At 36.1% G+C, this 26,365-nt stretch overlaps 2 protein-coding genes and 1 pseudogene across 2 annotated transcripts; 2 read left to right on the top strand and 1 right to left on the bottom strand.

Annotated features, from left to right (window-relative positions):
* Positions 1 to 1,041: 1,041 nt before the first annotated feature.
* Positions 1,042 to 7,910, top strand: LOC127972962 (tyrosinase-like; annotated as a pseudogene).
* A 1,653-nt stretch (positions 7,911 to 9,563) lies between these two features.
* LOC127972950 (glutamate carboxypeptidase 2) lies at positions 9,564 to 21,210 on the top strand. Its single transcript, XM_052576973.1, has 19 exons — positions 9,564 to 9,833; positions 10,572 to 10,677; positions 11,880 to 12,066; positions 12,787 to 12,888; positions 13,536 to 13,661; positions 13,761 to 13,947; positions 14,447 to 14,540; positions 14,631 to 14,726; positions 15,758 to 15,843; positions 15,936 to 16,055; positions 16,125 to 16,207; positions 16,979 to 17,042; positions 17,151 to 17,218; positions 17,287 to 17,375; positions 17,468 to 17,558; positions 17,654 to 17,918; positions 18,674 to 18,755; positions 18,875 to 18,967; positions 19,787 to 21,210. Exons 1-19 carry the CDS (start codon positions 9,752 to 9,754, stop codon positions 19,977 to 19,979), a joined length of 2,214 nt encoding a protein of 737 aa, XP_052432933.1. The 5' UTR covers positions 9,564 to 9,751; the 3' UTR covers positions 19,980 to 21,210.
* A 123-nt stretch (positions 21,211 to 21,333) lies between these two features.
* Positions 21,334 to 26,062, bottom strand: chordc1a (cysteine and histidine-rich domain (CHORD) containing 1a). Its single transcript, XM_052577016.1, has 11 exons — positions 25,818 to 26,062; positions 25,223 to 25,272; positions 24,940 to 24,996; positions 24,481 to 24,641; positions 24,209 to 24,312; positions 23,562 to 23,620; positions 23,046 to 23,116; positions 22,857 to 22,959; positions 22,632 to 22,751; positions 22,432 to 22,494; positions 21,334 to 22,353 (listed from the first exon to the last, which is right to left on the bottom strand). The coding sequence occupies exons 1-11, from the start codon at positions 25,879 to 25,881 to the stop codon at positions 22,186 to 22,188; spliced, it is 1,020 nt and encodes a 339-aa protein (XP_052432976.1). The 5' UTR covers positions 25,882 to 26,062; the 3' UTR covers positions 21,334 to 22,185.
* Between the last annotated feature and the right edge of the window lie 303 nt (positions 26,063 to 26,365).

Below are 26,365 nucleotides of genomic sequence, written 5' to 3'. Positions count from 1 at the left end.
ATATTTTGTATAATGTTTTTTATATATTTTCTGATATCATTTTAGTTTTTCTAAAACAAATGTTCTCTTTAGTAGTAATGTGTACAATACAAACTACAAAAATTTGCAAAGAAACTGTAAATATTGTGAAATATTAATTGAATCATTAAATTATTATTTGATTTAAAATAGCTGTTTTCTGTGTAAATATAATTTAAAGTGTAATTTATTTCTGTGATGCACAGCTGAATTTTCAGCATCATTCCTCCAGTCTCCAGTGTCACATGATCTTCAGAAATCATGGAAATATGATGTTTTGCTGCTCAAGAAATATTTCTGATTATTATCAATGTTGAAAACAGATATGCCGCCCAATATTTTTGTGGAAACCGTGACCCATTTTTTTTTATTTTCAGGATTCTTTGATGAATAGAAAGCTCGAAAGAACAGCATTTATTTATAACAAACCTTTTGTTACATAAAACATTTCTTTGCTGACACTTTTGATCAATATAATATGTCCTTGCTCATTAAAAGTATTAATTTCTTTAGAAAATGTTAGTGTATGAACATAAACCATATCTTTCACTGAATCTCAAACCAGTATTCATGAATATTAAGAATGATAAAAATTACTTTTTAGGCATTAGCAATAGAAATGAGCAGTTTCACCTACTTAAAAAAATTCCCATGTGTTATTTTATATACTGTTATAGTTTTATTAATATTTGAAATCTTTTTTTTCAAGTTTTAGTAATTTTGTTGTAATTTTTTTTAAATAGTTTGTGTGTGTGTGTGTGTGTGTGTAGAATTTCTAGCAAGTTTTATTTCAGTTTTAGTTTTGTTAGAAAATAAAATATTTTAAATATGTTTGTTAATGTTAATGTTTATTTTATTTCTAGTAATGAAAATGTTTTAAGTTCTGTTTTAGTAAAATATAATCATGTTCCTAATGTAGAACATTCTTGTAAATGTCATTTACAGAATTTTAATTCATTAATTTTTATCTTACATTAACTTAAAAAATGCTCTACCAACATTTTGTTTTATTAAACCTAACAATATTCTTTTCTAACAATAAAACGTGCCTTCATGCTATTATTTTCTCATCCAATGCAACTGCATTTTGACATTTGAAAGTAGCTTAATTCTTTTATGGGCCACTCTTCACTCACAAACCGCTTGATTGTGCAGATGACCCCTGACTGCAGAGAGACAGAAACCCCACGGCTGTAGTAATCCTGTGACGTCCATGCCATTGCTGGATTATCACAACGCTAACATGTGACGAGCTTATGATTTGAGCACTATACGTGAAGCTTCACCAAACACCGCATGACACACGTATAGAGCAGAACAAACATCATTAATAACAAGAGCATCAGAAAAGAGCCATGCTAGTTTGGATAATGTCAAATGATAACAATATATTTTGGACCTGTAGCATGGTGTGCTTGGAGAAGTTTGAGGTTCAATGCAAATTAGCCATTAATATGCTCTGTAAAAATATATATATTTATACAAATGCTTTTGAAACATTTTCAGCAGTGCATTAAAATAAATTAAACTGTGCAACTTGCTCATAAGTCTCTAATAAACATGAAAACAAGGTTCATTAATATAGTAACATCCCTGGACTAAATATGGATGGGATTTGACAAATTTGCAGAACTATGGAACAGAAAAAAACGAGAATAAGTCAAATACAATTGCCAACTTTTCATTATTGTTGCCACTAACACATTACTGTGCAAAAGTTTGGGGTCTGTTTCTGCTTCAAAGAAATGAATACTTTTATTCAAGAGAATATATTAAATTGATGAGAAGTGACAGTAAAGACATTCTCAAATAAATGCTGAAAATTCAGCTTTGCATCACAGCAATAAACAATATATTCAAATAGAAATCACTTATTTGAAATTGTAATAATATTTCATAATTGTAAAGTTTTTACCGTTTTTTGATTATATAAATACAGCTTATTATTATCCCAACATCAATTATGAGAAAAAGAGAAACGAGAGTGTTTAAGGGTTATAATGCATAAAACAAACAAATGTATTGAATTGACCACAATTCTCAACTCTATTATGTGTTGACTCTGTTGTGTTATTGGGTTAAAATGAAGGGAGCTCCTTCCCAAACTCTAAATGATCTCACAAGGATTCCTGAGAGTCCTAAGACCGAACACAAGCGGGGGTCACCGCTGTCATCCCTAGCATGTGATATGAGGGTGTGTGTGTGTGTGTGTGTGTGATGAAAGGAGGGACGCAGAGCAGTGTGTAAAGAGAAAGCCAGCTGAAGTTCTCTAATGCATCATGTCTCTTTCTCTGCTTCTGTTCTTCATTCAGTTCTGGAGTCCGTCTCTCCAGCAGTTTCCTCGGCCGTGCACCACGCCGGACGTCCTGCGGAGCAAGCGCTGCTGTCCGGTTTGGCCGGGCGATGGTTCGGTGTGTGGTTCCCTGTCGGGTCGAGGCTTGTGCCAGGACGTCACGGTCTCCGATCTTCCCAACGGGCCGCAGTACCCACACTCAGGCCTGGACGACCGCGAGCGCTGGCCTCTGGTGTTTTACAACCAAACCTGCCAGTGTGCCGGCAACTACATGGGCTTCGACTGCGGCGAGTGCAAGTTCGGTTACTTTGGTGCCAACTGCGGGGAATGACGGGAATCTGTGCGCAGAAACATCTTCCAATTATCCGTGTCTGAAAGGCAAAGGTTCATCTCGTACCTCAATCTGGCCAAAACTACCATCAGCCCCGATTATGTGATTGTGACGGGCACGTATGCACAGATGAACAACGGCTCGGTGCCCATGTTCGCTGACATCAGCGTGTACGATCTGTTCGTCTGGATGCACTATTACGTGTCTCATGACGCGCTGCTCGGGGGACCCGGCAACGTGTGGGCCGACATTGACTTTGCACACCAATCGGCCGCGTTTCTGCCCTGGCATCGCGTTTACCTGCTGTTCTGGGAGCACGAGATCCGGAAGCTGACCGGTGACTTTAACTTCACCATCCCGTACTGGGACTGGCGTGATGTGCAGGACTGTCAGGTGTGTACGGATGAGCTGATGGGGGCACGCAGTCCTCTCAACCCCAACCTCATCAGCCCGTCCTCGCTGTTCTCCTCCTGGAAGGTAAACATGAACACATGCTAGTAATACAGTATGGTTTTCTCATTTATCCCTCCAGTAATGTTTGCTCTTTTCATTTAAAATTGCATTTCAGGAAAAGTCAAAATTCCAATTAAATGCTTGTTTTCTTCTGCAGACACATAAAAGCAAACTAAAATCCCAATATCAACATATTTTTGCAGTAGCTCTTGGGCAAACAAGTGAACACAATGCAACTAACATAGCATTACATAAGGTTAAATTATGCAATCGAGGTAGATAATAGCCTGGTATATTATTTGCAAACTATTATTATTGTTCATTCTAAAGTCACAAAAAAGTAAAAAAAATTAAAATAAAGAAATCATTTTTAGTTGACTTTGTTCTAGTTATTTTACTGTAAACCAAAATTAGAAATGTTTCCTTTGCAACTAGCTGAAATAAAATAAAAAACTTTTTTTATATTATTTCAGTTAGTTTATTTAATTTAAATTCATGTTATTATAGTTTTAGATTTAATTAACTAAAACAAAAAAGTTATTAAAATAATTAAAATCAAAATGCTGAAAAACTATCAAAATAGGGATTAAAATGGCAATAAATCTAAAATAACTGTTTTTAATTTTTACTTAAAGTTAATTAAAGTCATTGAGTTTTATAAATCCATTTGACATGATTTTCAAGTATGTTTACTTATCCTTCTAATAATTAAAAATTAAAAACTAAAACTGTATCACAGGAAATATAACTGCTATGTTAAAGAAACTATTGCCAAAAAAAGATACATAGATAAATAAATAAATGCATCTTTTCTAAAATATTTTCAGTTTTTAGAATTGGCCTGATTTTTGGAGTACCTTCAAAAGAATTGTGATAGCTGTATATGTCAGTTTTCCAAATAAAAATGTAGCTTAAAAAGAAAATCCAATGTTTTAAATACAGGATATCAAAGAGTGTGGCCATGTGACTCTTCAGCTGTAGCTGTTTTAGACATGTGACTGGGATTTGGTCCAATAGCAGCTGATCTATCTAGAGGGGTGATGATGTCACATTCCTCAGCGTGTGTCTGTGTGTTCATGAAGGTGTGATGTGTGACGTGGCCTCGAGGGTCACAAGGGTGTCTGTCTGACCCCTAAACCCCCATTAACTTCAGCACAGAGAATTAACCAAAGCAGCTTCTGAGCAGTACAGACAGACTTTGGCTCAGTGTTGTTTAATAGTTTGAGACAACAGTATCTTTTTTCTTAATAGTTTATTTTTGTTTTTGTTTTTTTTTATTCATATTTATTTCATTTTTATTTTTAGCTAAGCATGTCAAGTTAAACTAAATCAAAATGATAAAATGTTTCCTTGGCAGCTAGGTGAAATTAAATAAGTTTATTTTTTATTATTGTATTTATTAGAATTAACTTTTTTAATTAATGTGTTTAAATCATAAGAATAAAATGTGCAGACAGTATTGTGAAACATTATTACAGCTTAAAATAGCGAATTGTTATTATTAATATTCTGAAGTTTTTTTTATATTTTTCCATTGTTTTATTTAATTTTTTCAACTCTTAAGTCATTTTGTTGTGTTTTTATGTTTTTTTTGGCAACTAGCTGAAATAAAAATTGTTTTAAAAGTATTTTATGTTTTATTTTATTAAAACATTTATTTTATTTCAAGTGTGGGTCTGTCAGTCTTGGGTTTCTTTTATGTTTTTGAAAACAGTCTCTTTTTCTCACCAGTGGAGTATTAATTTGATTTAAAACAAAAATAAATAAAAACAATCATATTTTTAAAAACATTTAAAATGTAAAATAATAGTTTAAAATAATAGTAATTTTGTTATTTCCAATTGTATTATAAACAGTTTATTAGTGTTTTTTTTTTTGTCTTTATAGTCTTAATTTTTATTTCAGTCTTAGTTTTCAGTACATGAATTAAAACTAAATAAAATGGTAATCATAAATAATAATAAAACAAAAAATAGATAAACTAACATTCAAATGTTTGGGGCCGGTGAGATTTGTTAATATAGATATGCTCACCAAAGCTTCATTTATTTAATTAATTATATAGTAAAAACAGTCAAATTGAGATATATTTTTATGATTTAAAATTTCTGTTTTCTGTGTGAATATGTTGTAGACTGTAATTTATTCCTCTGTGATGCTCCGCTGTATTTTCAGCATCATTCCTCCAGTCTTCAGTGTCACATGATCTTCACAAATCATGAAAATATCATGATTTTCTGCTCGAGAAACATTTCTGATTAATATCAATGTTGAAAACAGTCGTGCTGCTTAGTATTTTTGTAGAAAATTTTATTTTTCAGGATTCTTTCATGAATAGAAAGTTCAAAAGAACAGCGTTTATTTCAAATATAAATATTTTGTAACATTATAAACGTCTTTTACAGTAAAAAAAATTTTTGCTGACCCCTTTTATTATGTTGGACTGTCTGCTTGTGTGTTAATGAGTGTCTGTTATACCTGTGCAGGTGATCTGTTCTCAAGCTGAAGTCTACAACCAGCGTGAGGTTTTGTGTGACGGGTCTCCAGAGGGACCGTTACAGCGTAATCCAGGGAACCACGACCGAAAGCGTGTCCCGCGGCTGCCCACCTCGGCAGATGTGGAGTCAGTGCTGAGCCTGACAGACTACGAGACGGACCTGATGGACAGACGCGCCAACATGAGCTTCAGGAACACTCTGGAAGGTGAGAGAGACAGAATTAACACTTCTTTAACACCTCAGGCTCTAAACACTGAGCGCGTCTCACCTTGTCCTCAGGATTTGCGAGTCCTGAGTCGGGGCTGGCTGTAACGGGTCAGAGCTTGATGCACAACTCTATACATGCCTACATGAACGGATCCATGTCTTCAGTGCAGGGATCCGCCAACGACCCCATCTTCCTTCTGCATCATGCCTTTGTCGACAGGTGAAATGCATGCACACACAGCAAACTACTAACCCTGAGCATTTTGATGCATATCTCACCTAATAAAATAGTCATGAATGAGACTTGTTCAAATCATGCAATATTATTTAAATATTACATACATTAATACAGCAAAACACATTTGACCTAAAATATTTACTTGAACAATAATGTAACTTTTTACTATACTAGTCATGACTTTACTATAATTTTGCATGGTTTTATGATGTCAGTTAATGCTCAAATGGCATGCAGGTAAATATATATATATATATATATATATATATATATATATATATATATATATTTATATACACATACTTTTTTGAAGATTTAATTTTTATTTTTTTTTATTTTAAAATAATTTAGTAATTTTAATTTTACATTAAGATTTAAAATAATTTTTAGCTTTTCATAAACTGACAAAACCTGCAGGGGTTTGCATTAATAAAAATATATACATATTTTCTCTTTTTTTTTTTAATGGTTTTTATTTTAATTATTTGATTTCAAGATTATTTATTTTAATTTTTTTTTAAGATTTAATCATTATAATTTCATCTACTCACAAACCTGCAGGGATTTGCGAACCCCAGTTTGGGAGATCCCAAAGATAAGTTCAGTGCATTTTAATTTTAATGTTCGATAAACAACAACAGGTTTTTTTTATTTTTTATGACAACTTTAGCTTCTAAACTTTAAAATGTGAATCTAGAATGAATGTAGTTTTGCAATTTTGTTTAATGCATAAGCCTATTTTAATTGTTACACAGAAACATGAATTTTGCATTTGTGTTTCAGCATCTTTGAGCAATGGCTGAGGAGACACCAGCCCCCCCGCACACAATACCCGACCGCCAACGCTCCGATCGGACACAACGACGGCTATTACATGGTCCCCTTCATCCCTCTCTACAGAAACGGAGATTATTTCCTCTCCTCTAAAGCTCTGGGTTATGAATATGCATATTTACAGGACCCAAGTGAGTCGTTTGCATGCATTCAGAGACCTTCTCGCTTCAGTCTCTCTCTGTTCTCAAGCACTTTTCTTTCTGTCAGGTCAGCGGTTTGTGCAGGAGTTTCTGACGCCGTATCTAGAGCGAGCTCGGCAGATCTGGCGCTGGCTGCTGGCCGCGGGGATCCTCGGGGCGGCCGTGGTGGGAATTATTGCAGCTTTAATCGCTGTGATGTGTCGCAGACGGACGAAGAGGAGAAAGTTATATGAGGAGAGACAGCCGCTTCTGAACGTTTCTTGACTTCATATCAGACTACACTGTGACCCTACAGAAACGCTACACAATACCATACAACAGCCATTTAAACCAGGTCATGTGACAAATTAGACAAGGTCTCGCCTTTAAACCAGAGTCATGCAACAAGGGCTGTGTGTTCAGAATCATGCTAATGTATTCATAAAAGCGTCTGCTAAATGCATACATTTAATTATGTGCACTATATACACTACTGTTCAAATGTTTGGAGTCATTAAGAGTTTACTCAGCTAGGATGCATTCAATTCATCAAAAGTGACAGTAAAGACTTTTGTAATATCTTTCTATTTCAAACAATCACTTCTCATTCGATCCATCTATTCATCAAAAAATTTTGAAAAAAATATCGCAAAATATTGGCTAGCAAAACTGTTATCAACACTGATAATAATCCGAAATGTTTCTTGAGCAGCAAATCATCATATTAGAATGATTTCTGGAGATCATGTGACACTGATTAGAGATTAAATGAAATCATTGGCAGTGGTAATTTAATATCAGTGCAGTTCATTTAGGACCCAGGTTTCTGTTCTGATATGAAAAATATACAACTGTTGTGCTGTACAGAATACAAACAAAATAAATACTTGAAAAGAATGAAAGAAAGTTATACTTTAAATATGGCTGTGTATGTTTGTGTTCATAACGGTATAAGCCAAAAGATACTATTAATGACCAAGACAACACATGAAATGATTCATGAATTCATTTTTGGGTGCACTTGTGTTATTTAACCCCGTTTTTATAGGAATAGTTAAACCAAAAATTTAACATTTAATCACCTTCAGGCCTTTCAAGATACAAATGAGTTTGCTTCTCCATCAGAATGGATTTGGAGAAATGTAGGATTGCATCACTTGCTCACAAAAGGATGCTCTGCAGTGAATGGATGCCGTCAGAATGAGAGTCCAAACACCTGATAAAAACATCACAATAATCCACAAGTAACCCACAGCACTCCAGTCCATCAGTTTGTCTTGTGAAGCCAAAATCTGCGTGTTTGTAAAAAAAACACATCCAAGAAACAAATCCATAAGGCTCCTCTGTTGTGAATGTTCTTAGAATGTTACCTGCTTATATTTTATTTTTTGAAGCATGTAAAATTATACATGGTTATTTTACATTATTAAACCAATTTTATGTAAACTGTCTTTGTGGGCCAGTCAAATCGCAATAATTTTATTACTTTTTTTGCATTACATTATACGATACTGTATTTAGCATATTATGCACAGTATACATAGCTACTGAAATATTAGTAAAAGAAGTACGCTTTTACAAACATGTCTCACAACTAACCCAACAATCAGAGAATTATATTGCAACAGCCACTGATGGTTTTCCATCCTGTGTAGATAATAATACTAATAAAGAACAGGAAGACCTTGATTGCAATCCTGCAATCCAAACCATCTGCCCAAAACAATAATCTAAATGACAACATCTCAAACTCCAAGAGCACAAACAATTTGCGATTGCTATGATTACATCTATTCACGACTCCTTTTTAACCTATTCTCTTTAACTTTTGTTACTGAAACGTTCTACGAATGTGTGTGTATAAGGACCATACACTGTTGACAAGGACCCCGTCGGTTGAGCACCTTGGATCAAAAGACTCAAACATGAGCCAACAGGGACATCTACTGCCGAGCACGTGCCAGCGTCGAGAGGTTTGGTCTATATTCATTTCTCAAATCCATTATACCCATAAACTAAACTACGAAACTAGAACAACTCTATTTAGGCGTCACTACCGATGTGTGAACTAACTACAGAAAACTGAACCCTGAACGTTCGATGTTCGATTCGAACGTTCGATTCGCCAAAGAATCAATTTTCGGAATCGTTTCAGTGCCATGATTCGGTAGAATCAATTAAAGAATTTGCAAGTCACTTTTTAACATTTCTGTTAGACTCGTATAGCTATGTGTTCGGCAATGTGTTAGAAATCACACAAAATATTGAATTGAATCGATGTGATTAAGAGTGAAAATAGACGTCTATACTGAAAACAACAACAGACTTCCAGCTTAATAAGGACCTGATTAGACAGAACACGGTTTTAGGTATGAAATCCTTTTTTATTTTTGGTGACTTTAAGTGGTCTACTCTGCTCACCAAACTGGTTTCAAGTGGTCGGGGTGATTTGATAGCTTAGAGGCCTTTGGCACCTTTTCAGCTGGTCAGTTTGAGAACAAACCGGTTAAACTGGTTTTGGCTCCTTAAACGAGTTTAAATGGTTTGCTTTCAGTGGCAGTGAAAACCAAATATTAGAAGAAACGCGTAAAATGAAATTTTATTTTCCTTGATAAAGCAAGTGCATCGGTGAATCATTTTCATTCAAACGAACCGATTCGCTCGCTGCATTGAATGAACAACAAAAGCTAGCCAAGACCCACCTACTACATCTCACAAACTTCCAACACTCCAACGCGTTCACGCGAGGCGCTTATTCAAATGGCATCAGAGGATAAAACAATCAGCTGTCTATGCCGGCTAACGGTTATTACGGCTTTCTTCTTTATTGGCTTTATTATTGGTGAGTTTTTCTACTTTTATACAAGTGTTTAGAAGTATCTGCAATGCTTGATTTATGCAGAGTCAAGTTGTTCTAGACTTCCCACTGCGCATTGTGCAAGGTTACACTTCAACAAAAACAAAGTGGTTACACACAGGGACCCTTCAGATGCAGCATAACTCGTGGATTTTGGCAAAAAAAATAGTTCAGGTTGTGAGATAACTTTGGTCTCACCTGTCCAGATCTCACGCGCTGCGTTAGGGCAGGTGTTGAACGCCTTTAGGGCAGGTGTGACTATACTGAGACAGAGACCGCATTCACTTCTAAACAAAAACAAGTGATTGAACGCATTTATATTTTTATTTTGGAAATGATTGTTTACAGTCTTTGAAGAAGAGATGTTCTTGTTTTACGCAATTATGGAAAATCTGGAAATATTAGAGAATTTTAACATTAAGAGTGCTGGAAATGGACTATGGCCATTTCATTTTTTCTATTAATGTGTGACTCTTAAATATTGCATAAAATGCAAAATATTGCTTAACCAAATTTGCATGTGTGGGAAACTAAATGTTTTGATCATTTTGTTTATTGTTGCATGCTTTAAAAAATACTCTGTTGCTTTTGTAGTGCTGGATTTTTTTTTACTGACACACTTAGGCAGTTGCTTGTCGTAATTCATTATTCTTTCCTCCTGTGCCGATTTTTCATTAATGTTTGGTGTAACAGGTGTCTGTTTCTCTAAACTGCTGTTCTCAGGTTGGTTTGCTCGACCTACTACTGTCAATCATGGACATGCATCAAAAAGCTTCCTGCAGGAGTTTCTGGATGAGATGCAGGCAAAGAATATTAAACACCATCTCAGGTGGGAGAATGATGCCTGTCCGTCCACATGCCCTAAATAAACTAGTCCTCATGTTGTTGAATAATATAATAAAAGGAATAGTTCACGCAAAAAATGTACATTTGCCAAATATTTACTCACCCTCAGGCCATCCAAGATGAAGTTTCTTCATCAGAACATATTTGGAGAAATGTAGAATTGCATCACTTCCTCACCAGTGGATCATTTGCAGTGAATGGGTGCCGTCAGAATGAGAGTCCAAACAGCTGATAAAAAAACTCACAAAAATCCACAGCGCTCTAGTCCATCAATTAAGATGTTTTTAACATCAAATCAATGCTTCAGGCAAAACTTACGAGTCCTCCATCCATAATATTGTTTTCTCCAGTGAAAAGCTATCTCATCTGAATCAGGGGGTAAATATGCACAAATCTAGCACCATTTACAAGTCCTAAACAAACGTGACCCTGCCTGTGAAAACACAGCTAAAGTCTTTTTTGTGTGTGTGTGATTTACTGTTACATAAAATCATCCTTCATAAAGATTCTGTGAAAATATAACCTTTATTTCTTTAATATTGACTGAAAAAGGCTAGTCAAAGATTGAACTCATAGTGAAATCAATGGCTGAAATCAAATTTCGATGCTTGTTATCTCATAATTAGATTTTGAGACTTTAGTCTGGATTTCAGAGACTGGTTCACAAATATGATGGTGGATTTTGATGTGAGAGGACAACAGGAGATGGACTTTCACTGAAGGAAGCGTTATTATGGATTATGAACAGTTTGGAGTGGATTATTGAGATGCTTTTATCAGCTGTTTGGACTTTCATTCTGACGGCACCCATTCACTGGCAGAGGTGAGAAGGTAGGGTTGCAAAGAAGTAGTAAATTTCCAGAAACTTTCCAAAAATCCCTGGAATATTAAAAAAAAAAAAAAAAATCCTGAAAAGTTTCACAATTTGTTGGAATGTTTCTGAAATTTACTGGAAATGTTCAATTGTTTTGCGACCGAATGACTATGAGTAAGTACAATTTAACGCTATATTTCTCCAAATCTGCTCTTGATTAAGAAACAAACTTAGATGGCCTGAAATTTTCATTTTTGGATGAAGTATCCCTTTAAGTTAAGTTTACTGCTAACCTAGTTGTCCTTTCTATACAGAACTGATGTTAATATCTAGATTATGTCTCTCGCAATTCACGTCTGTCACCTAAACAGGAAGTTCACAAGGCTGCCCCACCTGGCTGGATCACAGCAGAATCTGGATCTGGCAAAACAGATCCGGGACGAGTGGATGGAGTTTGGGCTGGACTCAGTGGAGCTCGAGCCGTACGACGTGCTGCTGTCTTACCCAAACAAAACTAAGCCCAATTACATCTCCATAGTGGACCACCTGGGCAATGAGGTGCATACTCACACCCACAGCTCAAACAAACCACCTTTTCGGATCTACTCTTTCAGGATCGATCAGTGCTATTGCATTAAATGTAAATGAAGTGTTAAATCGAACTGTTCTTGTGTAGATAAAAAGGACACCGCTCATTCTAGAAACTCATATCAGTCAAACAGTAGTTTGCATACACAAAGTTTCATTATACTACGAAGCGCGCTTAGGTTGCAAGCACACATGCACTTCTTCTTAAAACAGACACATCTGCACTCTTTTAGAACAAAATTCAAATATAAAAAATATATAGATATTTAGAACAAAAAGGCCTGATTTTGTCATAGGAAAACCTTTTTAAGTTGCGCAAAGAATTAACTTTATATTCACTAGTTCTTTAGAAAACCATTTATGTACTTCATGTGTCTTAAAGAAGCCTGAAGAACATTTAATGTGACTTATTTTAAATTATTTTTATCCCCAAATCAACTCCAGATCCTTAAACAGACAGAAATATTTCATGAAGTGAAAAGTGTAGAGCATGAGACTCTTCTTTCTCTCGTGACATCAGAAGATTGGCTGTGTGTCTGTGTGTGTTTTAAAGGCCATTTATCTTGTCACCAGTAAAGCTGCGAGTAGCTCATGGTGACAGGTTAAAGTCCATGACTCTATCTGAGGATGTTTTATAGTGATTGCGGTGCATAATGCAGTGAATAATAGAGGTCACTTTCCCTCTCTCAGATCTTTAACACCTCTCTGGCTGAGCCGGTCCCTGAAGGTTATGAAGATGTTACCGATATCGTTCCTCCTTATAGTGCTTTCTCTGCGAAAGGACAACCAGAGGTGATGCTTAAATGGACAAATACTGACTCGTGCTAATTTACAGTCAACATGAAATCAAAACCAAACCTGTTTATTGTCTCAATGCATGGTCCCGGTCTTATTGTGCTTGATTAATCAGTCTATCTTATTGAAAATAAGAGTTGTTTTCATCAAATTTATAACTGCTATTCAAAAGTTTCAAAGAAATTGATTCTTTTATTCATGCATTTAATTGATCTGAAGTGACAGTTGAGACATTTAGAATGTTACAAATTTTTTTAATTTGTAACAATTAAAAAAAAAAAAAGGATTTCTATATCAAATAAATCATTAGAAAAATATTGAGTGGTGCAACTGTTTCAATTTTGATATTAATCCGAAATGTTTCTTGAGTTGCAAATCAGTGTATTTTCATGGTTTCTGAAGATCATGTGACACTGAAGACTGGAGGAATGATGCTGAAAATACAGCTTTGATCACAGGAATAAATTACATTTTACACTATATTCACATAGAGACAGCCATTTTAAATGGTAATAATATTTAAAAAAATTTACTGCATTTTTTGATCAAATAAATGCAGCCTTAGTGAGCATAAGTCTTCTTTTGAACAGTAACATGCTTTAACTTTACAGAAGTAAAATGACCCTGCTGTTTGTGAACTGTAGGAAGAGCTGGTTTATGTGAATTACGGCCGGACGGAGGATTTCTTTAAGCTGGAGAGAGAGTTGGGAATAAACTGTTCAGGAAAAATCGTCATCGCTAGATACGGCAAAATCTTCCGTGGGAACAAGGTGAGGTTTGGACGTGATGTTTAAAGAGGAGTTTTATGTTTCACATAAGAAAGAAAATACTGTGGGCTCAGAATGACATTTGAGTGAACGTGTTTGCAGGTGAAGAACGCGATGTTAGCGGGAGCTAAAGGGATCGTGCTGTTCTCTGACCCGGCGGATTACTGTGCGGACGGCGTGGAGCCGTATCCCGACGGCTGGAACCTGCCAGGAGGAGGCGCTCAGAGAGGAAACGTGCTGAATCTGAACGGGGCGGGAGACCCGCTCACACCGGGATACCCTGCCAAAGGTCTGCGCCTGTGCCACAGAAGGACTCTCAACTGATTGTATGAGTAATGTAGAAAATGATTAAAAAAACCATCACAATAATCCACAAGTAATCCACACCACCCGAGTCCATCAGTTAGGACGTTTTTAACTGCAAACCATTGCTTCAGAATTACATGTCCTCTATCCATAATATTGCTTTCTTCAGTAAAAAAGGCATTTCGTCTGAATCAGGGGAGACATATGCACAAATCAAGCTCTGTTTACAAACCAAAACAGTCCTAAACAAATGCATTTGTGGATTTTAATTTTAGAAGATGGACTCTTTCACTGAATGAAGCGATTTTATTTATAATGAACAGTTTGGACTTGATTATTGTGATGTTTTTATGTGTTTGCATTCTCATTCTCGCGGCACCCATTCACTGCAGAGCATCCATTGATGAGCAAGTGCAGTTTAATGAAATTAGATTCTCAATGAAATTGAGTCTTGATGACTGTGTATCATCACTGTCTTGTAGAATACACCTACAGGTCGAGTCTGGAGGACGCAGTGGGGCTTCCCAAGATCCCTGTGCATCCCATCGGATATCATGATGCGGTTCACCTGCTGCAGTGAGTCAGCCACTGCTAAACAGATAAACAAGACAAAAATAGTATATACATACTGTGTGTGTATATATATATATATATATCTTCCTGTAGGCATATGGGAGGACCTCTTCCTCCGGAAAACTGGAAAGGTGCCCTGAACATCTCGTACAGAATCGGACCGGGATTCAAAGACGGTTTAAATCAGAAGTAAGAGACTTTTATTTTTTATTTTTTATCCTCTCTTCTGTCTTTTAAGGCAGCACACTCCAGGCATGCACTGGTTAATTTTGCTTCCATAAGTCTTCATTCAGACTAGTGGAAAGAACACAAAAGACACATTTAAGTGTTATTATTCTATTCTACTTTGTCTATTTGCGTCTGTAGATTTAAAACACAATACACATCTGTATTTAATTAGACTTATCATATCTGCATATCATATTTAATTAGATATAGTGTCGTTAGTATATTTACATTTTAATAGTTCAGAAATATGGTATCTTGCCTTATGCCCGCATGAAATAGTGTAAACGATAAGCCTTTGACTTCTGAGTAAAAGAGAATATTTAATGGTCAAATTAATATGGTGTGTTGGATACGATAATAAAATGTTGAAGATTACAAAATAATGTATTTTGAATGATGTGCTCGTATGAATCACACATGGGCGTTTATTAAAGAGTGATTTCATGTTCAGTCAGACAGTTAACTGTTCTAAACCTCAGTCTGAACATTAAACACAGTCCAGTCCTGACCTTTAACCCCAAAACCTGCTGTTGTGAAGTGTTACTTCAGCTTTACACAATATATAATCAGCTTACACACGCATATTCGCGCACTTCTGGTAATGGTTAACTCATTTTTATGCGTGATGTCAGCAGGACTGAGAGGTTTGTGCACTCGGCGTTCACAAAGTGAGACGACACACATTTCTTTCCCACAGCGCACACACAGATTCACACAACATCTCACACATTTCTGTGGCTTTGTTGCTGTTCTGTCATGAACCCTGGATGTCAGCCAGCTTGAAACAAAGGCCTTGTGTTTGGGGAGGCCATTTTTAAACACACGCACACACACACACACACACACACACATCTAGCAGGCTGTAAATGAAGGCTGTATTAACATGAATGCATTTAGCAGAAGTTTTTAGCCATCCATGCATGCATGCAGTTTAAAGTAAAAGACTAGAAAGTACCGATTCCTCATTGTATTTTATCTTTGTGAAATTTTAGTAAAGTGCGTATGAACATCCACACCAATAATCAGGTGACTCGTATCTACAACGTCATTGGCTGGATCAGAGGAGCGGTGGAGCCAGGTGACGTCTGCTTATCTAGTTTTCTTTCTAGTGTAGTTTTTAGAGATGTGTTACTCCGTTTGAGAGTTTTGTTCTTGGCTCTGTGTGTTCAGACAGGTACGTGATTCTGGGCGGTCATCGGGACGCTTGGGTGTTCGGAGGGATCGATCCGGTGTCAGGAGCGGCTGTGGTGCACGAGAGCGTGAGAGCGGCTGGGAAGCTCATGAAGAAAGGTGTGTGTCGTCTAGATTGATGCATTACTGTGCCAATTCAGATGAACACCTTCTATGTGTGTGGTTTAGGTTGGAGGCCGAGGAGAACGCTGATCTTTGCCAGTTGGGACGCAGAAGAGTTTGGTCTGCTGGGATCCACAGAATGGGCAGAGGTACGAATGAATGAAAGAAGAAATAAATACGATCGAATAAATGTTTGAATGCATTAATGGATTATCTATTGATTGAATGAGTGCAGAGAAAATGAAAAAAGGAAGGAAGGAATCGGCGAATCATTGATTGAGTGAATGAATGAACCACTGAGTCAAAGAACAAATGAACGAATGTTTGACTAAATTAACAAATTACAGATTAATAAACCAATTTAATAGACACTGAATGAAGACAATGAATAAATGAATGAACAGTTGAATGCGAAACTTAACTCTTGATTGAACAAAATAATTAATTAGGCTTTGAATGCACCGAATTAAACACTGAATTAATTATTGATTGAATAAGTGAAAAAATGCTTGAATTGATTAATTAAAAATGCACTGAAGGAATAAATCTGAATGCATGAAAAAAAGGCATGAAAAATGAATTAAAAACACTTGAATGACTGAATGAATGCATGCATTAATGAACAAATGAATTAGTGCAAGACTAATGCCAGATAAGAAACAAATGAATTATTGATTTAATTAATTGATAAACGAATGTATGATTCATTAACTGAATTACCTAAAAATGCATTAATGAATAAATAAATCATTGATCGAATGAATAAAAAAAAATGCATGAATGAACAATTCAATAAATGCATTAATGAACAAATAAATGAGTGACTGAATAAACAAATTAATGACCAATAACTAAGCAAATGAATCGACCAAAATAAACGTTTGAATTCAAAAATGCTTATTTAAAGTGTGTGTTTGCAGGATCACGCCAGAGTCCTGCAGGAGCGAGCCGTGGCTTACATCAATGCAGACTCTGCTATTGAGGGTCAGACACACACACACACACTTTCTCTGTGCTGTAAAAGCAGTGCTGATTTCATCTGCCAAGCGTTGAAGTCTCTTTTTCTGATACTGTGTGTGTGTGTGTGTGTAGGTATGTACACACTGCGAGTCGACTGCACCCCCTCCCTACACACTCTGGTTTATGACATCACCAAGAAGGTGAGATTCAGTCCATCTGTCTGTCTATCTGTATAAATGCAAGTGAAGTTAATAGTGTGTTTCTGAAGGTTTCGAGTCCAGAGGAGGGCGAGGAGGGCATGACTTTATATCAGAGCTGGCACAAACGTGACAACTCCACAGAAAGAGATGCACCGTGGTAATGAAGAGCAGCTATGATGATGATCATAACCCTCTAGAAGAACATCTGGCTGATGAGGGATGCGTGACCTGTGTGTGTTCACTCTGTAGGATCAGTAAACTGGGCTCTGGCAGTGATTTTGAAGCGTATTTCATCAGATTAGGCATTGCATCTGGAAGAGCGAGATACACCAAAAACCGAGTGAGTGTATTTGTTTTAAACTTCAGCATCCATGCGTACTAAAAACAGAAGTTACACATTTAGCATTTAAACTATCTCCCACCCTCCGTCTCCAGAAAACCGAGCACTACAGCAGTTACCCCGTGTACCACAGCGTGTATGAGACCTATGAGATCGTGGAGCGCTTCTACGACCCGAGTTTCCGTCGGCTGGAGGCCGTGGCCCGTGTTCGGGGAGGACTGATCTTCAGTTTGGCCGATTCTCTGGTCTTACCTCTGGACTGTGTGGAGTACGCCACGTCTCTCACCAAATACGCCAACAGCATCCACCAGCTGGCACTGAAGCACCCTGCTGCCATGCAGAAGTACAGCGTCTCCTTCGGTACTCATCATATCCAGCCGTCTAGTGTGCAGAATTAATATGTTCACATAAAAACAGTGTCCCATAACCTCTTTACAATAAAAGTGAGTGATTCAGTAGAAGAAACAGTTCAGGTTTCCTTTTGTTCTTTGAAAGGGTTTCATGGATTTTAAAGTTTCTTTGTGGAACCATAGATGCCAAATTAAGAGCCTTTATTTTTAAGAGAGTAGGGTATAAGTATGAGACGTAGGACGTAGCTCGTTTGTAACCCTGGAGCCGAAATCAGTGTTAAGTCTCTGGAGTATATTTGTAGCAATATGCAAAATTAAACACTGTATGGGTCAAAATTATTGATTTTTCTTTTATGCCAAAAATCATTAGGATATTATTTAAAGATCATGTTCTATGAAAATAATTTGTATATTTCCTACTTTAAATATATCAAAACTTAATTTTTTATTAGTAATATGCATTACTAAGAACTTCATTTGGACAGCTTTAAAAGTGATTTTCTCAGGGTTTCGATTTTTTTGCACCTTCAGATTTCAGATTTTCAAATAGTGGTTTATATACATCAATAGAAAGCTTAATTATTCAGCTTTCAGGTGAAGTAAAAATCTCAATTTAAAAAAAATTGTCCCTTATGGTTTTGTGGTCCTGGGCCACATTTCTTCTCATGAGACTGTACCCTGCGTCTGTCTTCTGTTCAGATGCAGAGCTCTTGATGCGTCTTGTTTCCTGTCGGTCAGCATCTTTCTTTCTGGTTTATGTTCTAGATTCTCTCTTCTCTGCTGTTGAGAACTTCACAGTCGCTGCACGAGACTTTCATCAGCGTCTTGAGCAGCTCGACACCTCGAAGTACGAATGACAAAAATTGTTTATTTTTTTATTATTGTATTCTATCGCTGATGACGTGCTCATCATGTCTCATTGCTCCTGATGTCTGTTTCTTACACCTGTTGTCTTGTGTCTGTCAGTGCTCTGGCCGTGCGGATGCTCAACGATCAGCTGATGTATCTAGAGAGAGCTTTCACTGATCCGCTGGGTTTGCCTGGGAGACCGTTTTACAGGTGACCACTATCTGTCATCACGACCTGAAGTTCAGAGAATCATTAATGACCGCTTGTAGTTAACTAAAACTGAAACCACAATATGTTTACTTTTATTACTTGTTACAAAAAAAAAAGAATAATAAATATAGTGAAAAAAACTTGAAACGATGCCAAAGCATTGATTTTAATTTCTGTTTAGTTTAACTTGATGTACTAAAACAACTAAAACTAAAACAAAAATGAATAGAAACTATACAGACATTAAACATCAAAAACATGCAACAAAATTCAAAACGTAACAAAAATTTGAATCAAAATTCAAACAAATAAATAGAAATAAATAAACATTTCTCATTTATTATACATTTTGAAAATAATTCTCCTGGTTTATATTTTTCTGGAAACATGATACATATTATCTTTTAAGAGTCACACATTAATAAAAAAGTATTTTGTAATATAAATATCTTTACTGTTATTTTTGATGCATCTTTGATAAATGAAGTATTATTTTATTTACTATCTATGGGATTTTGTTTACTAATTGTAACATTTGTCAGGGAAAATCTTGCTTGTCCCAGATGAGTAATGCACTCAAGTTGAATGCTTGTGATTAGTGGTTTGTTTTTACGCATGCATAAAGCACATGTTTTGTAGTTTTAGAGCTCAAAAGTACACCTCTTCTAGGTCTGGTCTGCTCCTGTTAAATCCCAAATGTACATGACCTGTGTTTCCATTGTGACAGTAATAACCACTTGGCTGTTTTCAGATCAGTTTAAGTAGTACCTCTGTCTGATTACATGTTGTTGTTGTTTTTCTCTCTCTCGTCTCTTCCAGGCATATCATATTTGCGCCCAGCAGTCACAATAAATATGCGGGTGAGTCTTTCCCAGGGATTTATGACGCTTTGTTTGACATTGAGAACGCAGTGGACCCGCAGAAGGCCTGGGACGAGGTCAAACACCAAATCAGCATCGCCTCATTCACGGTCAGCGCAGCCGCAGAGACGCTAGAGCCTGTCGTCAGCTAGACACCTTCCTTCACTTCTGGATATCAAAACATGCTGTGGATGTGGGACTATAACATGTCAGCCAAACCGTTCAGATTTCAGTGTTTCATCCTTCACATGCAGATCTGACTCTCAGAAGAAAGCAGATAAACTGTCAAATATTAATGAAATAGTTCACCTAAAAATAACATTTTGTCGAGTACATTTTCAGCTTCAGGCCAACCGAGATGTAGAGCTTGTTTCTTCATCAGATTTAGAGAAATGTAGCATTGCATCAGTGTCTCAGCAATGGATGCTCTGCAGTGAATGGGTGCCGTCAGAATGAGAGTTTTTAACTTTAAACGTTTACTTCTGGACATAATATGAGTTCATAATACATCATAATACACTTCTTCCAGTGGAAAAGTCCATCTCCTGTTGTCTCTCACATCAAAATCCATCTCTTCTTGTACAGAAGCATGTTATACTATACTAAATACTAAACTGCATTGGCTTGTAAACGGTGCTTGATCTGGGCAGATTTCTCTCCTGATTCAGACGAGAAGACTTTTTCACTGGAGGAAGTGTTATTATGGACTCGTATTTTAGCCAGAAGCAACGCTTTTAAGTTAAATCGTCTTAGTGCTGGTTTTGTTTCTTAGAAACGCACAGCTTTTGGCTTATCCAGATGTATTGGAGTGCTGTGGATTATTGTGATATTTTTATCAGCTCATTATCAGACTCTCATTCTGACGGCACCCATTCACTGCAGAGGATCCATTGATGAGCGAGTGAAGTAACACAACATTTCTCCAAATGTTATCATGACCAAAAAACTCCCCTACATCTAGAATGACCCGAGGGCAGACACAGTTGCAGCAAAATTGCATTTTTGGCTGAACTATTCATTGAAGATGTCTTTCATCCAAAGATATTTGTACTGGACAAAATGCAGGGATGGCATTAATTGTCTTAATTTAGTACAGAACATATGAATGACTGCAGTGTTACAACCCTAAGCACATTTCACACATATGATTGGATAAAAATAATTCTGAGATGTCATAAAGTAGTTCCTAAAATTGTGACCATTTGACCTCCATGATAAACAATCAGATTGAAAAGCGGTCAATCATGGAAGCAACTGTTTGATACGTTGCTTGCAAATCTTGCACAAATTGTTGCATATGAGTGAATTGTTTGCAAAACCATTTTTGCATATATTGTCTTAATGGAAAAATCTTTAAAATCAATAAACTGATTGCACAAATCATTTTCATTAACTATGAATTTGTAAAACCATGTAAATGTTCATGTCAAATGCATGCTTTTTTTTTATCAAAGATTAATTAAAGCATTACCTGAAATTAGATTAAAAGAGACAGAAAGACAAATATGAGAGTAGGGTACAATGATTTAATGTTTACAGTAACATGAGACAGTGCCATAAAAGATCAATTCAGATGCAAATGCATGGTTTTTCATGATTTACTGTGTCTTTTTCTAGTTGGATTTAAACCAAACCTGAGTAAGTCTACACGGCATGTGTTCACAGGAGCAAAAGAGTAGGTGAAAGTGCATGAGAGGAAATTATGAGAATTCAGAAGGCTGTGAATCAGACAACAACGTGAAATGGAAAAATCAAACAAAAAGAAGTATATCTGCTTGTGTAAATGCTGACGACACTCACAAATTAGAAAGTATCGACCACATTACAGACAGAGACCGTGAAAACAAGTCTAAACCAAATCCTCAGCTAATAATGATGGTACTTCAAGTAAAAAAAACAAATGATATCTGAAACCGTTCAAGAAAGACTTGAGTAGGAATTGATGACATATTAAATCTGGCGCCAATGAAAACAAGGCTGTGAGAGATGGTTATGCTTATTAGTTGTTCACCCAATGAAATATGTAATTACAAATTTACAATGGACAAAAATATCCAGAAAACTTCTAATTTCTGATGGGTGAAAACAAATTGTAAAAGTTGATGTTATATAAACGTCATCAACAGTTAAAGACAACTAATATACAACATTTTTACCATTGATAATTATAATGAGGGATTGTTTAAATGTACTTCCATCACTCACAGCTTTTCATTCACGTCAAATTAAATAGTCTACTGATGTCGTGCTCATCCGACATTATCATTTTCTATTGAACTGAATAAATAATCTCTTCGCGTTTCTTAGTTGAACAGTGTGTGGTGACTGTAAGGTGACTGCAGGTTTCAGTCCGGCTCGTCAAGCAATCACTCGCTCTCCGTCTTGATTCTCTGTCTTCTCATTGGTCGGTTCAGGCTTCGGAGGCGGCAGGTCCAGCCGGGCCCAGGTCATAGGCTCCGCCTTCTTCATGACTACCTCCACTTTAGCAGCCATCATGTTAACGACACTCTTACTGATGTCAATCACCTATGATGCACAGAAATAACTCCTTTCAGAAAAGCTCTATTGATATACAGCAGATAAATGATGGCTCATGATACTCACGCCCCACAGATTCATCTTCAGCTCAAACTCTTTATCTCCCTCAAAGTTTAGATGTATTTTGAGCTGCAGATAAATTACACATCATTCATCAAACAACACAGTGAAGGAAAAATAATAAACAGTATCACGAGAGAATGCTACTGTTAACTTTAAAATAAACACATGTGTGATATAACACACACACACACACATACACTCACCGAGACGCTGTTGGCTTCCACAGAACAGAGCTCAGGGTTCGAGTTCTTGGCATAGATGGACATGGTCACCTGACTTCCTGTCTGGTGCCAATCAAATCTACATGGAGCCACTTTCTTTCCCTGGAGGAAAAGAAACATCATGCATGTGAGAGCCGCTGTATATCACATCATCCTGACCTGATGTGTGTGTGCGTGTGTGTGTGTGTGTGTGATGCCGCAGCTCACCGTGTCTTTCCTCCACTGGTGTGATCCTTTATTACAGCCCTCCTGAGACAGGAAGGAGTTAAAATCTGATGTCTTCCTCTTACAGCAGCTCCAGTACTTCATCCTGAAATGGGAATTTAGATGGATACTTATTAAAAATACGGTCACAAAACGCCGTCCAGCGTTGTTTATACTGTAAATGCTCCTCACCCCTCGTGGAAGATGGGCACCCCGGGATGATATGAACACATCTCCTCATCAGTCTTCGGTCCGTTGTATGTCTGATAATTTAGGATCACATAATATAAGCATGCTTAATTATAAAAATGGGTTTACAATAAGGTTTCACTTACTAACATTGGATATATAAATACATATATAAATGAGAGAGTTCATTTGCAAAAACAGATAACAAAAATCATGTTTTTTTTATTGTGCATTTAATAAATATCAGTCAAACTGCAGTTATACAGCTACCTAACACAATAAAAACATGATTTATCGTTATTTATAGTTATCTGTTTTTGCAAATAAACTCATGTATAAATGTAACTAATTAATGTTAATATGCATGTAATTAATTATCATTAAACAAAGATGTAACAAATGCATTGCTCTTTATTAACACATTCACTAATGTTAGCTAATAAGACCTTATTGTACAGTGGTAACAATTTCTTTTTCTTTTTTTGTGCACAATAAATCCATAACAAATGTTTTTTTAACCTTCGAGCAGCCTCCATTTTTACAAGTCGTCCCCGTTTTGACCTCACCTCCGTCCTCGTCTGGAAATCACAAATGCATTCGGTTCAGGTTTTGCATGCAACAGCCATAACAGCCATCAAAATACAATGAGAAATTATTTATATTTATTTTGAAATTATAATAATATATATTTAGGATTAATATATTATATATCATTTATTTTTTATAATATTTATATATAATTTATTTAATTAATGCCATATCAGCATCCAAACCAATATTCAAGGCAAACTTAAGAGTACTACAAGATCTAAACACTTTATAACATCTTAATAACAATAATAATCAAATGAACTGTACACTATAATTAAACAAAATTATTTTTTACAAACAAAGAAAAAAGGATAAATTAATAAAATAATTACATTAAATCTTTCATTTTGATATTTGTAAAATTATAATATTTAAGGAGTTTTATCTTTTTTTGTATATAGTCTGTTCATTTCTTTTTTCACAACAAAGAACTGGATTCACTTGATTTAATTTGCTATAAATATATATTGATTCCATTCACCACTTTTTTCGAAATGCACAACTTCAGTATGGGTTTAAATGAAATGAGAATGAATCAAAAACCTTGGACAAGCTTTGTTTTGGTGCAGCGTTACCTTTTTCTTCAGGTTGCTCATCGCCGGCGAGTCTGAGCTTCTCGAGCGCCTGACTGAGAGACGGAGCCACTTTCCTCTGAATCTCCACCAGCGGCTCATCAGAGCTGAACACAGCAGCACATTTATCAGAGACAAAACATCTCAGACTAGAAAATACAAACCTGCTAATGTTGCACAACTCAGAAACCAGGAAAACAATTCTATTTCAGCTCTAAAGCAGCTCTACAGAAGACGAGTGTCTAATAATGATGAAGATGAAGATGAGGAGTCACCTGGGTCTCTGTATGAACTCCAGCGGTTTGGGCGCCTGGATGACGTACTCGTTAAACCTGGGTTTGAGATCCTCCAGCTCTTTCTTCTCTCCAGAGACCTTCACGTCTGGTTTCACGGGCTCCAGAGGCTTCACACTGTTATGAGGACCTTTAGTGCAGCCCTGACAAAAACAAGCAAGTGGAGGTATTTCAGAGATGAGATGATGAGACATGCATGGACGAATCTGCAAGAACGGGGATTTTATAGCTTTATTTTAATGCTAGAATTCTGCGATAAATCTGAGATTCGGAAAGAATTTGACTCGGTTCTGATTTCTGGTTAGAAAATAATTGAACTTTTTTCAAAAGGAACTGTTTGAGAATTAAATGCAAAGCATGCATTTAGACCAGAATGACACATGTATTTAAGTATAAAAGGTTTCACTAAACTTTAAAAGATCTGGGATCTGAGCCACTTACCGCAATACTAAGAAAATCTGAGAAGTCTGTTGTGCGTCTCTTACAACACGACCAACCCTGAAGAAACCAGAGAGAAATAACATTAAAAAAACAACTAAATAAATATTTTCTCAACACTGACACCAATAACAGCCAGTAAATAGTACAAAATAAAATCAATATGCATTTTATTTGCAACTGTGCAAAGGAATAGTATGAGATAACATTGTTTTCAATGATATGGCAATATAGACAATTATGTGAAGAATGAATATTTCTATACCTGGGATATTCAAACACTCACCTTCAGAGCATCATGGAACACAGGAACTCCCGGATGGTACGTGCATGCATCTGCAAAACATGATTTTACACTTAAAACTAATAAACAATACATGATAATCAAACATCTATGCATGCATATTCATTCAATCTCCCGTTTTAACATTTCTGATTATAATTATTATTAATAATATTATTTATTTATTTATTTAATGTACTAATTCTTTATTATTAATACAGATATTTACTTAGTTTCTCTTTAGTGTACTTCTTTAAAAAAAATTAAGCAAATTATAACGCAAAGTTATGTGACATTTCCATTTACTATCATGTATTATATGTTTGTTAATGACTTTCAAATGTAACTTATATAGCAGTGCTTTGTCATGTAAGAGCCATCATACTGTTCAATGCAGTTCAAATGAACATAAACGCATGTGCTAAATCATAAATGAACAAAGCAAGGTTATTTATATTTATGCATTAAGCACAAACAGAAAAACCATAGCCATGGAAGCCCAATGAAACAGAAAAGGTAAATATTTAATAGCGCTGTATAACTTACAAATGAATGCGCAGACTTTAGATGATTAGTAAAGTTCATGATAAACACTCACCTTCAGGGTTGCTTTCTGGATCAAACCTCTGGCCGCAGCCTTTATTATAACACAGCACAGACATCACGGACACTTCACGACACAAATCAAGTATTCACAACCTTTAAAAACGCCGTTTTTATTATATTGCACTGCGTTAGACGCTGGATTGCTTCTCTGCCGGAAACTCACGCGAGGTGTTCGGGAAAATTCGCGAACTTTTCCGACACGCGCCGCAGGAACAGAAATGGTGAGTGAGTAGAACGGAAGTAGGTGTTACAAATTGGGTGCTTTTTTATTTTGACAAGTCAGGTTTTTTTTTGTGTATGTGACGGCCGTTAAAGTTTATATTTGTGATCATTAAATGTAATATAAATTACTGTCTGCAGTTTTTTTTTTTAGTAGATCACTTGATACATGAAACTTTTTTCACCTTAAGACAGGATGGACCAATCACAATCACTTACGATTAACAGATGACGCTGGATCATCTTCTAAAAAAATACTTAAGACAGATTTACATTACTGACACATGCAACTGTGATATTAAAATAATTTAATGGTTTAAG

This window comes from Carassius gibelio, chromosome B15 (genome assembly GCF_023724105.1).
Source record: "Carassius gibelio isolate Cgi1373 ecotype wild population from Czech Republic chromosome B15, carGib1.2-hapl.c, whole genome shotgun sequence".
NCBI classification, from domain to species: Eukaryota; Metazoa; Chordata; class Actinopteri; order Cypriniformes; family Cyprinidae; genus Carassius; species Carassius gibelio.
The sequence above is the reverse complement of the archived record's forward strand: the minus strand, read 5'-3'. Positions and strand labels throughout refer to the sequence as shown.